Genomic DNA, 12,893 nt, shown 5'->3' with positions numbered 1-12,893 from the left:
AAGCAAGCCACAGATTAACTCCACATTAATCAGTGGAACGTCCTGTCATCAGAGCTATGGAGTGGTTGGGATCCTTATTTCATGTAGTTTTAATTCATTTTAAATTGTGAGTTTATTTCTTTGTGCAGGGTTTCTTCTTCATTGTCATACAGAATTCTTCTGAAAGATATGTAATTTTCTTTAAAATTGTTGCAAGAATTATGTTTGTCAAAATTTTACTCAAAATCAAGTTTTTCTTTTCAGTAGGCACATTATCTCCTAGTGTATAGGAGGCGTATATATGAATGAACATTGTTGTAGTATTGGTATTGTTATTTTTAACCTCATGCTTCAGAGGACCAAGTTCAAGCATATCCATCACTAATTAAGAATTGTTGATCAAATGGTAGATCAGTGGTCAGCAGCATCTGCCACTTATATGGCTATTTATAACTGAATAGCATGAATTACTTCATATATATGTATATAATGCTATCACAGCTGATCTATACTCCATAACCACTAAATCAAGTTCTGCCAGAATAGATATGTCATTTATAATGCAGTGTTAGGATTTTGCATAAGTGCCTTTTGGAATTAGGCTAAATTTCCAAAATGTTATTTTATTTTTTAAAATCTGCTAAAACTGTAATGCATACAAAAATTGCATTTATCCAGTGTTGTTTGCATGACTTAAGAAACAAAGATGTGTAGTTCTATAATAATTGTATGCACAATTTTCTGAAGTATCTTCGTAAAAGATAATTTTTTAAATGTAACAGTTTGAATTGTTTTCTTATCTTTCTGTGTGACAGAGGTTTGGGCTCTTTACTGGGAATGTTGAGAAAAATTTAGAGCTTCTTTGTTTAAATATTAGCTTGCATTGATTGAAAATATAGTGTCCAAAAATGGATATACCAAATATTTTAATTGAGACAACAACAAAATTCAAAACAAAATACCTTCTGAAGGCTTGCAAGTTTTATTTAATTTACTTAATAAACTTCAACATGTCTTTCATCATTAGCTATAATTAATCTAATTCTTTGTTCAAGTTTTGTGAACACATCTTCCACCGTAGTTGTAGGGATGGATAAAACAGTATCATAGATATGAGGTTTCTCTTCTTCAAGAACCCTTGGTTTATACAGTAAAATGAAAGTACAAAAAGTAAAATTGGGGAAACTTTTAAGGAGTTGTTATTTTACTCAAAAAATGGGGTCATTTCTGAAATGTAGAATAAATAGCATACGTATACAATAATGGTAAATAATTTAAATAATGAAAATAATAATTATTTGAAATAAAACTTACAAGATCCCAGAAAATATTTTTTGAATTTTGTTATCTCAAATAATAGACTGGGTTATTATGTTATTGACACTTTTAGCAGAGATACATTGTTCTTTGTATGTATACCTATTTATGTGTAATTTAGCAAAGACAACTGAAGGAGCAGCAAGAGATCAGAAGGCATCAGAAAGAACAAGAAGAAAAGGAGAGACAGCGAATAGAACGAGAGAGACAAAGGTAAGAAAATTCACCTTATTTTTTAACCATTAATTAAGAATAAAATGATGAAGGATTATCAATCTTAGTGTTTTACTCAATTATAAGATAAAACAGCTTTACTTAAATTGCCCCCTCTCCCCAAGATAAGTATCTGTGTACTTATGGTTATGACATTTTGGGTACCATTTGTATGTCTGTCCACATTCAATACTTCAAAAGCTTTTGGAGTAGATAATCATCTTTGCTAGGAAAATAAGTTATTTATCATATGAGTAAGTCTGCTTTTATAGTAAGATAAAGTGTGCAAATGAAAAGAATGAAAGAAAAAAATATAACTAAAAATGTTTTATTACACATCTAAGCTGAGAATATACTCCACTTGAAAGAGATGTTATCTTTGTTTCAACATAGAAACAATTTTTATCCAGTGCATGATAAATATACAACTGTGAACTTGTGTTTATTTTCACATTTATGAATGGTATTATCATTAAAATAACCCACACAAGGCTATTGGATCTTCAGCCTTTTCTGGAATTGTCTGACATTTCTACAACAATGTACTTATACTTGACATTCAGTAACATGCACCATCTATGAGGAAAAGGGTTTTATTGAAATTTTAGTTTAAAAATGAACTATTATGACAGCATTACATCATGGAATAGATTTTATTGAAGTATTTCTTTGTAGATGCAGTTATCAATGAAAGTGTCTTTTTCACTAAAGAAAAAAAATATTTTTTTTAGTTTTGTTTTTGATTGGTTCATAGTTGAAATTTACTCCTTTTGTTGGAATTCTAAAGACAGCCAGTATGGGGATTAAAACTGTAATTAAAATAAAGTAAGGAAATTTCAATCATTTCATTTATTGCTCAGCTATAAATATACTGCCTACTTGTAAAAGTATTATCCAGCTATGATAAGTTATGATCAGTGTGGTAGTTTATAAGATTGACTCTAAACTTGGTGGGGTTATTCCTTGGTCCAGTATGCCCAAACAAGAGGAGTAAGAGCTCACAGAAAAGCATAATTTGGGGAGTTTTTGGCTACATTTTGACAAATTTGTATGGAATTTAATACAAAAATATTTTTAAAGAGACAACATGCATAGACAAACAGAAATGTAATTATGCCACAAAGAGCATAATTTTAGTGAGTTTTAACAATTGCTCTTCCATATTTTGGCCATTTTACATGGATTTTGGTATAAAGATACTTTCTTACAGGTCTCAAACTGAGACATAGACAGTTATGGAATTTCTTTCTTTTGCTCAATTTTTCAACAAGAAGACACATTTGGGTTTTTTTATGAACTGTTCATGTTTATGCCAACCAACTTGCATGGGATTCTGTACAAAGGTATTTTGTTACAGATCCTAAGCAGTGGTATAGACAGTTTTAGATTTATTTGATGTTTTCCCCATTTGTTAGTATCTTTAATTCAATTTCTAAACTTTGCTGATCGTGATTTTTTTGTTGCATTAAAGTATAAATAACTACAGTAGTATAAACTTCATCAGTGAAAGTTTCAACTAAATGGATTTTAAGGATGAATAGTACAAAATACAGTCCAGAAAATTAGTTTATGGTTTATATTAACTCTAGAAGTATATTTATGATTATGTTTTGAACTATTTAATTAGGATGATAATAAACCATGATGATATTTGTCTGTGTACTGTTAAAAAAAGTCCCAGGCAGGTATCTAAAAGGTGATTTTTTCCCTTGCTCAGTTGCTTCTCTTTATATTAGCTATGTACTAAGGCTGAAAACTGACATTTTTTTTCTGTATAACACTTAAGAAAAAAATGAAATTTACCTCAAATGTTTTTTTATTTTTGTATTATTTGAACTCAGGAAAAAAAAGAAGCCATTCTAGGTATCAAACTAACCAGATTGTGTGTTGCAGAATGTGACATTAATCATTATACATGAGATTTTTTATTATTAACCACATAATCCAGTGATACCTCTGAGTTAGGTGTTGCCAAAAATTACTTGACTTCAAAATTATTGAACTTTTATTAATTTGTTTGAAATAAAATAATTCTCTTCATATCTAATTTCCTTCTTTCACATATTAACTCAGATACAATAAATAAATCTAGTATTTTTAGTGGTGTTCCATTATATATCATACAGTTGTCTACATTATCATCACAAAATATAATATATTGTAACAAGACATAAAATACTGTTAATATAGAATGATATTGTTTGGCAAGTGTTTGTACATCATATCATTATACAGGGTGTTCAGAAAGTCACTGTGCACTTATATATTTATTAACAAGCAAAACTGCACCGTGACTTTCCGAACACCCTGTAGAATGATATTGTATGGCAAGTGTTTGTATATCATATCATTTTAGAATGATACATTGTGGCAAGACTTATCAGTTAACTTCATTAGAGAATGATGATTTTTAACAGGGATGGTTGAACACCTTTGTTTTTATTTTTTCTTATAAGTACCTGCACATGTGCTTCATTAATCATTAATGGAATTTATACATATGTGTTAAATACTGTCATCCTTATACTTCAACTACCATAGGTTGCCATGTTGATACTTCAGCACTTATTCACAATTACTTGATAAATCAAGATCATTATCATGATAGATCTCTTTCATTTTTAGTTGTGGGTTGGTTTGTACTACAGTATCTAGAAGTTCACTAGTCTGAGCCCTAAATCTTGAATATTTAGAAAAAATGTAAAGAGCATGGGCTTAGTCATTGTGTTTGATTTTATACTCATTACTTAGAAATTTATTTGAATTTTAGCTTGTGATGTTAAGAGCAGAGCACACAAACCACTAACTTGAGGAAGCTAATGTGTGGAATAAAGAACTTGCACAGAAACAACAGAATACAGATCAAATAAATTCTTTATTTATTTATACACTCTTGAGGTCATGTTGAAACAGTGCTGTGTATAAGTCATTGAGTTCTTTGTTCTAAAGATCAAAGTTTTCATTAATTTCTACTATGTTCAGTAACATAGACACAATATTAATTATCAACTAAATTAGCACAAAAAATCCACTTTAACTATTTTTAAATCTACTATTTCTTTAGTACAGTTATTGTTCTTCACTTTTCTCTCTTTATACATGATATATTATTGAACCTTAACTTTCACTGCTGCTGGGACATATATGTCCCAGCAGCAGTGAATGGGTTAAATGAAACACTGTTAGACTAAATCATAAATAGCACTCTTAAAAGGAATTTGTGTGGCAAACTTCTTGCGAATTATGATTTACTGGCATCTTCTAGAGTCAGAACAATTCCCTGGAGCATTTTGAGTCAGAAATACAGACATATATACATAATTTTTAATATTTTTTCCAATTGTTCAAGAAATTTAGCAGATCCTTTTTAGAACTACACTGGTACAAATGGGATCTTCTATGAATAGAGGGACTATTCCATCAGACTGTAACCAAAATCCATTTTTTTTATTGGTCTTACAAAAGTTATTTGTGTTCCTTATCTAGTATCTTTGGTGAAATCATCTAAGACAGTTAACTTGAGCATATAGAGACAAACCATGTTACTTGCATCTTTTCACTAAGATTAATTCACTCATGAATTTTCCTCACCTTGCTGTTAACTATTTTTGGTGACACTGATTCATTTCATGAGGAGCTTTATCTGAACAATTGGGGTTTTATCTCAATATACCACATCTGTCTGGCACTGGAGTCTACAGCTGTGAACTTTCTTGGTTCTAGCTCAATACATGGAATGCATCCAAGGCTAACTCCTCTGACGGACTTCTAGCCTTTATCATGCTTATATGGTATTGTGGTTTACTGATGTCCACGTTTTTTTTTTTTTTCCTAATATTTTGGTTTTGCTGCTTTCTTCATACTCTATTTTAAATACATTGAAAAAATAAACTGCACTTCTAAAAACATTTTAAATATGTAAGTACTTAGTATTTGAATTTCACATTCCTAGTTGCTTATTACATGGATGTTATTGTTCAGAAAAAGTGATACTTGAATTTTTTTTCTCAACCTTCTATCTTTTATCTGTCATTGAGTTCAACATGTTTGGTTCAGATTATTATTGTACAAGGTCAGGTTACCAATAATTACAGTACCTTTGTTTCTTATAATCTTGTTGCATTTGTTAAAATTTTTGCTTAAAGTAACATCTTTAAGGTCTTTATCCATAGTAGGTGGAGATGATCATCAGTTTTCGCAATGTTTTCACACCATCTCTATCATTATTAGGTTTACTAGCTGAGAATTCTCTGAAAGAATTTCTGTACCAACTGGTGAATAAGTTTTTTTTTTTTTTTTTTCCCACTGTTTGATCACAATTATAGCTTACAAGCTTTAAGAATTAATTAATGAATTATATTATTTGTTTTGTTTCTAAAAATAAAGATAGTAAACTTGCTGCTATTTGCTAGGGAAAAAGAAGAAGAGGAGGCTTTGGAAAGGCTGCGGAAAGCCCGACAAGCTCAGCAGCAGGGGCAAACAGAAGAAAAGACACAGCAAAATGATTCTCAACAGGCTAGTAATGAGCGAGAGAGGCAAAGATTACGAGAGCAAGAGAGGAGACGAAGAGAGGCTGTAAGTTCTCTCGGTTGTTTTTTGTGATTGGTACCCCAAAGTTTGTTCGTAAATTGGGCCTCATGTGAATCTCTGTGTAGGCTTCTTTCAGCCTTTAATACCTTAAAAATGTCAACTAGTTTGAGAAAAGAAAATACAAGAATAGAAATATCAATTCATTTGCAGTGTAAATAATGCTACTTTGTACTAAAGCTGTTGTATGCTTGTTTTATCTTCTTCTCAATTAATGCCACAGTGGTTCATCGGTATATATGAGAATGTATGATGCTAAAACTCAGGGCTTGATCTCTGCAATGGGAACAATGCAAATAGATTATTGTGCAGTTTGGGCTTAAACAAACATCTTATTTAAATATATAAAACAGTGTTCACCCACAGGATATTAGACATAAAGATTTCATTATCAAAATCAAATGTATTTTCAACACGTGTTTATCATAAATGTATAGAGAACTTATTCCCTATAATATAGAAAAATTTTTAAAGTAATCATGATACAACAAACAACTGATATAGAATCAAAAATAAAGATAATATGAGAATTTATATTCCTTCCACACTATTTGTTTTCTCATTATACACCATATTGTTTTAACAATATTTCTCGGATATATTTTTGAAAGATACTTATTGTCATAAGCAAAAAGAGTCTAACATTACTGAATTAAAAATCCACTGGAAAAACTATTTGATTGATACAAGATAACCAAACTTTTTCCAAATATGTCTTACTTTAAAAATATTTAGAAATTATATCTTTTGAAGTAGATATAATTATTCCTTATATATGAACTCTAGTTACCAAAACATACAGTTGATCCTGATTATCAAATAACAAAGTCTACAAACCTGTTGTGTGTTTTCAAGGGCTGTGAAACATTTCTAATTTAATGTAAATAGCAACAATGAACATACAAACACACACACAAAATAAGAGTTGGAACTTTTCTGAATTTCACTAATCTCTTGATAAGATATCATTAATTTGTAAGAAACTATGTAGAAAAATTGAATTTGTGAAATGTCATATTTCTTATGATGTGTTTATTTTTTGACCTACTAATATCGTACCTGTTGGTATGTGAATTAAAGTCAAATGTTTTAAAGGCTCCATTAAATAGTTTGGAAAAGTTAGATATTCTCCTACAACTCCTTATCAATTCTGTTGAAAAGAAGACAGAAGCACAATATAAGTTCACTGTGATAAGGTCGACTACATCAATACAGTTTAACTGATATAGAATAACTGAACTTGTATAGTTTGTTAAATAAAGGACTGTGATTTGCTTGTCCTGCTTGTTATTGATGCATCTAACCATTTTTTAGATTACATATTACATTAACCATTACACTAACCATTACATATCTCCACATAAAACCCCCTCGGTGTGGATTCCTGTATGTGGTGAGGGGACCTCCCAGGGAAGGTTCTGTTCTATCTGGTTACCTTCTCTGGGGTCTAAACATCCACCCACGTGTTTGCCGTGTGTGGTGACCCATGAAGGGGAGGAGAGGATCCTGGTGGTTGAGGGGTTCAACCCTAACACACCACTTTGGCCTCGAGTTCCTGTAGACGGGCGGCCTTTGGGTGGCCCCCCTTGGGTCAATCGGCTGGTCCACTTGGGCTAGAGTCAACCAAGTACCAGTGTTGGAAGTTTTCAACAGGTGTTGTGGACATTGTGCCTGATGCTGGTGTTTGGGTATAGTGCTCACGAAACCCTGGTGTTGCTGCATTGTCCTTGGGTGACTTTGTAGTGCGTCTCTTTGTAGGGCTCCACGGTGGGTGGGGTCAGTGGGTACCGAAATTTTTTCTTTTTCCTATGGATCCTCTAAAATATTTAAATAAAATTGTAAAAAACAGTCAATGGGTAGTTTACCACGCCTTGAATACTCAGAACAGCAATCTTCAACATCAGTAACACACGCATTCTCATTTTCTTATATTACATTCTCTTCGAAAAACCTTTAGGGCAAATGTCCCCTTTTTTATTCAAAAGGGACTAGAGGGACTTGCTGGCTCTCCAAAGTCAGTAAAGAAACTTCAATCTGGTGACATATTGGTTGAAACATCCACATCCCAACACAGTGAACTCCTCTTGAATTCAAAGGCAATTGGGAATATACCTATTGAGGTTACACCCCATGCTATCTTGAATTCTTCACGAGGAGTTATTGTTGAAAGGTATTTGAAGAACGCTCCCAGTCAGAGATTCTCACTGGTCTCTCCACTCAAGGAGTTTCAGCAGTGAGGCGATCTCCACTCGCAAAGATGGAGTTACACTGCCAACAAATACCCTCGCTTTAACATTTACTTCACCACGCACCTGCCACCATCAAGGCAGGTTATCTCATTTGCAGGGTTCGCCATACATACCAAACCCTCTTCGATGTTTCCAATGTCAGAGATTCGGCCACTCAAAGACATCTTGTCGTGGTTCCCTGACATGTGCTTGTTGTGGAAGCAAGGACCACAATGCCTATGATTGTGACATGAACCCACATTGCGTAAACTGCAATGGTTCTCACCCCTCTTACTTTCATTCTTGCCCAAAATGGTTGGAGGAAAAGAGGTGCAGCGCTTGAAAATGACACATAACATTAGTTATCCTGAGGCTCGGAAATTGCTGTCCACAACTCCATCTCGGACATATGCTGCTGCACTTCATTTCACCACTACAGTGGGAGTGCAGACATATCTCTCTGTGCCTCCAAGAGAATCGTTTTCAAAACAAATGAAAAGCCTTTTGACCTCTGTGGTTAAAAAGGTTGATGAATCGACTTCCACACCCATCTCTGTTCCTCCCATACCTTCCAACAAACCTCAAGATCCACGTTCTTCAGTTTCAAATACAGGCATTTCTTTTGATACATCTTTTTCTCCCACCACAAGAGACAAAACAATTATTCGTTCACGTCCTCAGTCACTGGATTCCCCTTCCAATAACAAAGACCTGCCCACCCGGACCCAGAGCAGGATCCATGGAGGTTGATAGACCTTCTCCGACTAAAGACAGTAAAGAAAAAAGACGTGGATGTAAACCGAAGGGCTCTCCAGCCACTTCACCTACCCGTTCTTAAAAATGGCCATCTTGATACAATGGAACTGTCGAGGTTTACATTCCAATGTGGATGATATCAAAACACTGATTGCTTCCTACCATCCTGTATGTCTTTCCTTACAAGAAACATTTCTAAAACCTGCTGATACAGTCACCATTCGGCAGTTTTCTCTGTACAGAAATGACAGGCTGTGTGATGGACAAGTACATGGAGGGGTGGCACTGTTGGTTGATCAACACGTGCCCACCCTGTCTTTGTCACTCAACACACCCTTAGAGGCTGTAGCCATCCGTGTTTCCTTGGGTCATACCATCACTGTTTGTTCTCTGTATCTGTCCCCTGGAGAGACATATGCTCAATCAGATCTTGATGCTCTCGTTGAACAATTGCCATCTCCATTTCTAATCCTAGGGGATTTTAATGGACATCATCCCCTCTGGGGGAAGTGCTATTATTGATGGGAGGGGCCGATCTGTAGAGCGGATGCTCTCTGATCACAATCTTTCTCTTTTCAATACTGGTTCTTCCACTTACTTTCATGCACCTAGTCAGTCTTTTACTGCTATTGATCTCTCAGTTTGCTCCCCTTCATTATTCTCCCATTTTTTATGGAGGGTTGACAGTAATCCACTAGGCAGTGATCATTTTCCAATCCTTTGAGAGAGACTGGCCGTGGTCGATGCCACCCTACCCGCAGGCCCCTGTGGAAGCTGGATTAGGCAGATTTGTCCACTTTCACTGCTCTCGCAGAACTTGATCCTGCCATCGTAAACCAGCCATCAATAGACGACTGTGTAGCAGCGGTAACTGACTGTATTACACATGCAGCTGCTCAGTGTATTCCTAAAACCTCGACACGTTTTCCACGATATCCTCATCCGTGGTGGAATCCTGCTTGCCACTTAGCACGGAAGGCTCAAAAGCAGGCCTGGGATACTTTTGTAGATATCCCACACTTTCAAACCGGTTGCTTTCCAACGGGCCCGCACATGCTAGGTGGGTAAGGCGCCAAAGCCAGAAGGAATCTTGGATTAAGTTCACAACCAGCATATCTTCTACCACCAGTTCCAAGATCATATGGGACAGGATTCAAAGGTTAATGGACACTACAATTCTATCCCCTCTCGATCTTACTCTCTGATGGTCAGGAGGTGACTGATGTTTGGAACATCGCTAACACTCTAGGTGAAAGCTTTTGCCGGGTATCTAGCACTTCTGCTTGTTCCTCCACCTTCCTGGCTATCAAGACTCGGCAGAGCGATCACCTCTTTCCTTTCAAACTGACTGTTTCTTTGACTGTAATTGTCCCTTTACCCTGGTGGAACTAAAATGGCCCTTCATCGGTCTGCCAGTACGCCTGTTAGACCTGATGATATTCATTATGACATGCTGCACCATCTATCTCCTGCTTCTCTTGATGTCCTTCTGATTGTTTTCAACCGGATCTGGCAGGAGAATGTTTTTCTTGATGCCTGGCGCCAGGCTATTATTTTACCTTTCTCTAAGCCAGGAAAGATCCCAAGATTCCTTCAAACTACCGTCCAATTGCTTTGACGAGCTGTCTCTGTAAGACATTAGAAAGGATGGTTAATGCTCGCCTTGTTTGGTTCCTTGAATCAAACAACCTCCTCTCGCCCACCCAGTGTGGGTTCCGTCGACAGCACTCCACCACAGACCACCTAATTCGTCTTGAAACATCTATCAGAGAACCCTTTCTCAACTGCCAACATCTTGTATCAATATTCTTTGACATAGAGAAGGCTTACGACACAAATGGAGGTATGGCGTTTTGCGAGACCTCCATACATATGGGTTACGTGGCCATCTACCCATGTTTATTAAAAAATTTTTAATGGACAGGAGATTCCAAGTTCATGTGGATTCGACACTTTCCCGTTCTTTTGTACAGGAACTTGGAGTCCCTCAAGGCTGTGTATTGAGTGTTACACTCTTCAGTATAAAGATAAATGCCATCACTGAACAACTCCCTCTCACTGTTGCGAATGGGCTATATGTAGACGACTTTCACATCTCATGTCAGTCGTCAAACATGAGATATATTGAGCGGCAACTACAAATTGCCCTCAATTGTGTATGGAAGTGGACTCTGGCGAACGGCTTTAATTTCTCTCTCTCCAAAACTGTATGCATGCACTTTTGCCGTCGATGGGGTATTCACCCTGATCCTGAATTTCATATCGGTGAAGTTTTGCTGCAAGTGGTCCCGGAGACCAAGTTCTTGGGGCTTATCTTTGATCGTAAACTGACCTTTATCTCACACTTAAAGCAGCTTCGGGTCAAATGCACAAGAGCACTGAACATCCTCCGTATTCTCTCTTCTACCAGTTGGGGGGCAGATCGCTGTTCAATGTTAAAGGTATATCGTGCTCTTATCAGATTGAAACTCGATTATGGATCAATGGTCTATGGCTCTGCCAGACCCTCGGCCTTAAAGATGCTGGACTCCATTCATCACCAAGGACTTTGACTCTGCACTGGGGCTTTCCGTACCTCTCCAGTTCAAAGTATATACATTGAATCTCATGAACCTTCTCTACACCTTCGCTGTTTGCAACTATCTTTACAATATACTTCGAAACTTCGTTCCTTACCAAAGCATCCCACCTGGAAATGTGTTTTCCTTCCTCGGTGGGCAGTACTTTTTCAGAACAGACGATCTGTCATTGCTCCGTTTGGCCTTCACATCCGGGCGCAATTGGATGAATTGGGTCTGTCCTTGATAACATTGCAGATTCCACAGGTTGGCCCATCCCACCATGGCTTATTACAGCCCCCAAATGTGACCTTTCTTTCAGTCACCTAAAAAAGGCAGATACTCCAGATTGGAAGTACTGTCTTTTATTCAATGAATATCTTTCAAACAATCATTCAGTTTCCATTTATACAGATGGTTCCAAATCAGGTAATTCAGTGGGCTCTGCTATGGTTTGCTATGGGTGAGTAGTTGCGTGCAGAATCCCTTCTACAGCTTCTGTGTTCACTGCTGAACTGTATGCTATATCTCTTGCTTTGGATCATATTGCAGCTGAGCAGTACTCCAACTGCACTATTTATACTGATTCGCTTAGTTCTATACTTGCCTTGGAATCGCTACACGTTAGCTCACATCCTATTCTCGCTGATATTCGAAACCGACTGGCCCATTTCTCATTAGCAGCTACTTGAATCCAGTTTTTCTGGATACCAGGCCATGTTGGTATTCGTGGGAACGAGCTTGCAGACATGGCAGCTAAATATGTCTGCTTCAGCACCATCACTCCTATGCCTATTCCGTACATGGACTATGGTGTTGTCTTCAAGGCTCGGCTCTGTAACAGCTGGCAGTCCACTTGGAGTGAGCAATGTGACAACAAACTTTTTCAAATCAAACCCAAAATTGACTTTGGCCATCTAGCTTCCGTAAAGTTCGGAAGGAGGAAGTTGTTCTCACTAGGCTACACATTGGTCACAGTTTTTTAACTCATCATTTTCTTTTATCTTGAACTGACGCACCAATGTGTAGTTTGTGTAACACTCAAATCACTATCAGCCACATTTTACTTTCTTGCCATCGTTACAATTCTCAACGACGGCAATATTTTAAACATATTTTTTCTCAGGGTCAGTCTGTAACATTGGACAGAGTTATTGGTGATGGTGACACTGTTCACCTTGATAATGTTTTTAATTTTTTAATAGCCATTAATCTTTTTAATTGTTGCATATTTATTCATTACACCTTTTTAATT

At 36.2% G+C, this 12,893-nt stretch overlaps 1 protein-coding gene and 1 long non-coding RNA gene across 15 annotated transcripts in view; one reads left to right on the top strand and one right to left on the bottom strand.

Moving 5' to 3' along the window:
* Positions 1 to 12,893, top strand: part of LOC143248821 (bromodomain-containing protein 3-like) — a 113,125-nt gene that overhangs the window by 95,742 nt on the left and 4,490 nt on the right. For all 14 annotated transcript variants that reach the window (XM_076497598.1, XM_076497607.1, XM_076497605.1 and 11 more), the window contains 2 exons: positions 1,418 to 1,509; positions 5,922 to 6,084. In XM_076497598.1, the coding sequence (XP_076353713.1) occupies positions 1,418 to 1,509; positions 5,922 to 6,084 (255 nt within the window). The remainder of the gene's footprint in view (positions 1 to 1,417; positions 1,510 to 5,921; positions 6,085 to 12,893) is intronic.
* The window catches only part of LOC143248824 (uncharacterized), a 28,028-nt gene continuing 21,241 nt past the window's right edge, over positions 6,107 to 12,893 (bottom strand). Inside the window, exon 3 of the long non-coding RNA XR_013027211.1 lies at positions 6,107 to 6,372. This is a non-coding gene — a long non-coding RNA (uncharacterized LOC143248824). The remainder of the gene's footprint in view (positions 6,373 to 12,893) is intronic.

This window comes from Tachypleus tridentatus, chromosome 4 (genome assembly GCF_004210375.1).
Source record: "Tachypleus tridentatus isolate NWPU-2018 chromosome 4, ASM421037v1, whole genome shotgun sequence".
Taxonomy (NCBI): domain Eukaryota; kingdom Metazoa; phylum Arthropoda; class Merostomata; order Xiphosura; family Limulidae; genus Tachypleus; species Tachypleus tridentatus.
This window is presented reverse-complemented; position numbering and strand designations above follow the sequence as displayed.